General features: G+C 52.0%; 2 protein-coding genes across 2 annotated transcripts; one reads left to right on the forward strand and one right to left on the reverse strand.

The window, feature by feature from the left end:
• Pigl (N-acetylglucosaminyl-phosphatidylinositol de-N-acetylase) lies at positions 1-1,158 on the forward strand (the record flags this gene model as incomplete). Its single annotated transcript, XM_014686063.1, has 4 exons — positions 1-316; positions 439-629; positions 692-759; positions 819-1,158. 4 exons carry the CDS (start codon positions 1-3, stop codon positions 1,156-1,158), a joined length of 915 nt encoding a protein of 304 aa, XP_014541549.1.
• Positions 1,159-1,262: 104 nt separating this feature from the next.
• Positions 1,263-2,727, reverse strand: BAPA_3 (Beta-peptidyl aminopeptidase BapA; the record flags this gene model as incomplete). Its single annotated transcript, XM_066131679.1, has 5 exons — positions 1,263-1,698; positions 1,752-1,770; positions 1,824-2,022; positions 2,076-2,557; positions 2,631-2,727. 5 exons carry the CDS (start codon positions 2,725-2,727, stop codon positions 1,263-1,265), a joined length of 1,233 nt encoding a protein of 410 aa, XP_065987596.1.
• Between the last annotated feature and the right edge of the window lie 1,929 nt (positions 2,728-4,656).

The raw sequence follows: 4,656 nt of genomic DNA on the forward strand, positions 1-4,656 counted from the left end.
ATGGTGCGCAAGCTCACCAACGCAGTGCAGCCCATATCAAGGGCGTGCCACTGGCTTGTAGCCACTCGCGTCCGTCGTCGGTGGTTTCTCCGGATTGCCTTGATTGTGTGTCTATTCCCTCTCTTCCTGCAATGGTTTCTGGCCTACATGGTAGGGGGCGACGCTCGTTTGCTGCCTCCCGAGCTCTCCAAGGCGAAGAACCTGCTCATCGTCACGGCCCACCCTGACGATGAGTGTTTATTCTTCTCGCCAAGCATATTGGGCGTTTTGGACAGGAACAAGAGCATCAAAGGCGGCTTGGTCGTCATGTCTACAGGTATGGTGATGAATCTTGTATTCCCTCCCGCTCATCTACACACGCCACCTTTTCTTTTACCATGAGCACCATCGGACTTGGCCGTTCAACGCAATTCCATTTGCTGATACGTGCCTTTATAGGCAATAACTATGGGCTTGGCGAGACCAGAAAGACGGAACTTTTGGGTTCTTGCGGGGCACTTGGCATCGACAAATCTCGGTGCGTTGCTCTAGATCACCCTGATTTGCAGGATAATCCCAAGGTCTGGTGGGAAGAGGCCAAGATCAAGCCCATACTGAAGGAGTACATTGAGAAGTGGGACATTGATGCCGTAAGTGATGCTTCCGCGGGACCAGAACGGCCATACAGCCAACTGACAATCCTCGAAAACAGATCATCACTTTTGATGAAGGTGGTGTGTCGGGCCACATTAACCACCGAGCCGTCAGCTCTGCGGTGAAGTAAGTGTTTTGCTATCAGCAACTTGCCGAGATATCACAGCTGACTTTTGGCACCCCAGTCAATACGTGGCGGAGAATGAAAAGGCACCGGCATCGTACATGGTTGTCTCGGTGGCGCTTCCCCGGAAGTACACCTTCCTGTTGGATCTGCCGCTGACTGCACTCTCGTTCCTGTGGAGGATTCTCGCCGCCGTCTTCTTCCCGTCGAGCTCAGCGGAGCCCAAGTACAGCGCGCGCGCGTTGATAACAAACACGTGGCATCGTTACAGGATGACCAGGCGAGCTTTTGCGAGTCACGGCAGCCAGTATACGTGGGATAGACACTTGTACATGATTATCAGTCGCTATGTCTGGTTCAATGATCTGAGGAGGATAGTCGGGACGGGAACCGCGGCTTGATGAAGATGCTTCTTCGGCAGTGTTGCAGAGCGTTGCATACCAAACCAATTAATACTAATTTGTCTGATACATGTTGCGGCTACTAAACGTTGGGTGTTTTGTTCTCACAAGCCAATCTGGCTGGTATATGACTCAGGTACCAGATCCCGCACGTATCCTCTCCCATGCTTCCTGAGCAGCTCCTCGACCTCCTTTCTCGGCAGTGCCTTGGCCTCGAATCCGTTGAATCCCTTCATCGTCTCAGCCTCCGTCATGGAATTCAGAAGCGCCTCCTCGGTGGCCTCGGCGGCGGCAACAAACACCGAGTCAATGAGCATGGATTTCATCGTCTCCACGGTATCCGTCTCCAGCAACGGCGGCAAACTGCTACTCACCCCGTCCCATGACGACGGCGATTCCGGAGTATTTGCGGTGGAAAGGGCCATGAAGAACTCGCCGCTAAAGTTCCGCCCGACCCCGTGGCCGGAAACTTGCGAGAGGCCCATGCCGGCCCGTTGGGCTATGCGTCTAAGCTGGTGTGGGAGAAGGGGCACATTCGTGCTACAACCGTGTCAGCATTCCGATTCTCCCGTCATGGTGGCCATGGGACTTGCATGATGACAACGAGACAGCCTTGACACAACCGTCAGCATGTACCCTGCTACAAGCACAGGACAGCAACTCACTTCCCTCGGCGGCCTTGCCACTCTCCGGGGCCGTCGGCGCCGCCATGGCCATCTTTCTGGCCTTGAGCATCCTCCCCACGGGCACCCCGTCAATCTGCAGGTCGTCCATGCTGCCATAGTTGTTCTGCACAATGACGCCAACAGTGTACTCGATGTCCCCGTCGCCTTTCAAGACGCGCGAGCTTGTTCCCGTGCCGGCCTTGAAGCCATGGCTCCGCATGGCGTCCCGCCGCCGTGGTTCCCTTCCAGAACAGCCCCCTGGGTTTCGGCGCTCTTGATGGCCGCTAGGACGTGCTCTTCCTCCACGGCACTTTTGAATATGTTGTTGAGCAGGCCGTCAAAGGTTTCGCCGACGGTAGGAAATCCATAGTACTGCACCTGGTCAAGCAGGTCCGCGATGCCGTCTTGTCGGAGGCGCTGGGCCGTCCACCGCCAGGGGTGTCGTAGACTTTGCCCACGCTGACGGTATTCGTGAATGCAATCGGCTGTATGATTCGTCAAATCTTCCGACGGGATCACGACCAGGGGAAATGCGAAAATCGTACGCACCGCTCGGGAGAACCCCCATTCGCGGAGTTGGTGCACCCCCGTCCATTCACCAATGCCATTCATGTCGTGCACCGCCCCGTAGCATGGAATGTAAGTCGTCTTGTCGATGCCTCGGGGGAAGATGACCGTCACACCGGTGTGCACGTCCTCGCCCTTGTTGATGTCTACTTGGCCGACACGAACGCCTGCCCGACTTGGTCAGTTTTCGTCTTCGTCTGCCCACGAAAATAACCGCCCGACGGTGTACTCGGTACGCACCGGGGACATCGAGAACAGAATTGCGAGGACCTGTGGGGAAGCGCCCAGGACTATAACCCCAGTCGCGGATCCGGGATGAAGGTTTCTGAGCCACCATCTTGGAGAATGTATTGTCAGAGTCTTCTGTAGACTTGCTTTCGTCTTGTTGAGTTTCGGAATGTGCTTATTGTATTGAGTTGGAGAAGCCACCGGCATGCGGGGTAGAAGTGAAGTGATTTACACGGCATGACGCCAATTTCATGGGTACAAGTCCCGTCGCAAAGCAATGATTACTGCTATCACGAGGCGGTATAATAGGAGAGTATCATTGTCATTCAAGATTAAAGCCGCTGTCATGGCTAGCAGTTCACAATGGAGATTCTGTCCTGGACAATCTTTTGTCAGTGTCCGGCTCGCTCTGCCACAATGCTTGATACAGATACCCTTCCCAGGGTTGTTGAACTCGAGCCGTTTATGAACAAGGCGCCGAAATGGAAGAGCTCAGGTCGGGCCGCCAAACGGTCGTTTTGTCGCAGTTTGTGGCGAGGGCAAGTAGACAATCTAATCCCGGCCAAACGCAATCGAAATGATCTCTCACGCAAGTTTCCGCATTTATTAGCTTCTTAAAAAGTCCCCATTTTGGTTGGAGTGGCCGTTGATGCTCGCACTTGGCCGGTCGATCGTGTACTTCACCACGGAACCCGCGGCCAACACAGCAGCCCACCCAGACCGTATGGCTGAGGACACTGCCACCGCAGTGTACCCGAGTGCATGCGATGGCCTGTAAAGCGTTTCGTCCTCGGCAAGAGTCCGAGGGGATTGGAAGATTGGGCTTATATGTGAAGATTTGCTGGCGTCTTGGCACATGGCGCAGGAGGTGGCTTAGAAATTGGCATTGCTAATACAATCGGATAGAAGTATATCCAGCCTGGCTAGTACAAGAATGAGACTTTCATATACATATTCCTGGGTTTTAACTATGTCATGTATAGCTTGTAGAAGAGTGCATTTGCCTATTCATAAGTATATGCTGATATACCAGGTAGATCATACTGCAGGACATGATGGTTTACCATATAGGCTAGGAGTATCCCGCTAGTTCTCATGGCATTTTTATATCGCGAAAAAATTGGCATCAAGTGTGCGACCTTGAGCGACGATGTCCATATATTCTGCGAAGGGACTGCTATCTCAAGATTTTGTATTGATTTGGTATACTATTAGCTTGGAAATTTATAAAAGAGATTATTAGGATCGCTCTATCTGCAAGCAAGTTGGAGAATTAGCATCATCTCCTTAAAATATTATAAGTGTACAAAGAGTGCTTTATTGGACCTCAGCCTTTCTAATTTATATTCTCCTTCTATGTCTTCATCCATTGCTCCTATCTTATGAACTTGGAGTGAAAATCCCACCAGTTGGCCCTTACCTCGGCCTCTTTTTTTAAATGTAGTGAAACTAGAAAGCATGCTGTATTAGATGTTCGCTCTCTCTGCTTTATTTGCCTCTTTTTTCCTTGATATTCCACGCTGATTAGCGTCTCTTCGAGTATCTTTTCTCGGGACCTTGGGAACCAACTTGGAGATGCTAGGCTCTACCCCTGCACTTTCCTACCAAACATGAGACTTCTAAGAAGCGTCATTGTCGCACAATTACCACGGTAGCATCTCGAGGCTATCATCATACTATCCAGGCTAGGTTGTGATGGCGAGGGAAATGGAGATAAACAGAGGAGCCTCAAGCGGCAACCCGACGCATCCAAACACTATGCCGACCATGTAAAAGAACATGGGGATTCTTCGTTATCGATGAAGTGACAAAGTAGCTCCGTAACCACTGAGGAAAGCCGACCGAGTTGTAGAAAGCCCTTGGTGCGTTAATACAGCCGCCTCCGAGCTCAGCTCTGTTTCCCCTTTTCTCGATGCTTCTGCGACTGCATCTCGCGCGCCAATGTCTTTTCGGCGACCAAGTCTGGAATGCGCCAGTCCACACGTCCAAGTCGCCTTCAGGTCTATCCTGTTCCATGTACAAACCAAGTCCAATACGC

Source organism: Metarhizium brunneum, chromosome 6, assembly GCF_013426205.1.
Source record: "Metarhizium brunneum chromosome 6, complete sequence".
NCBI lineage: Eukaryota > Fungi > Ascomycota > Sordariomycetes > Hypocreales > Clavicipitaceae > Metarhizium > Metarhizium brunneum.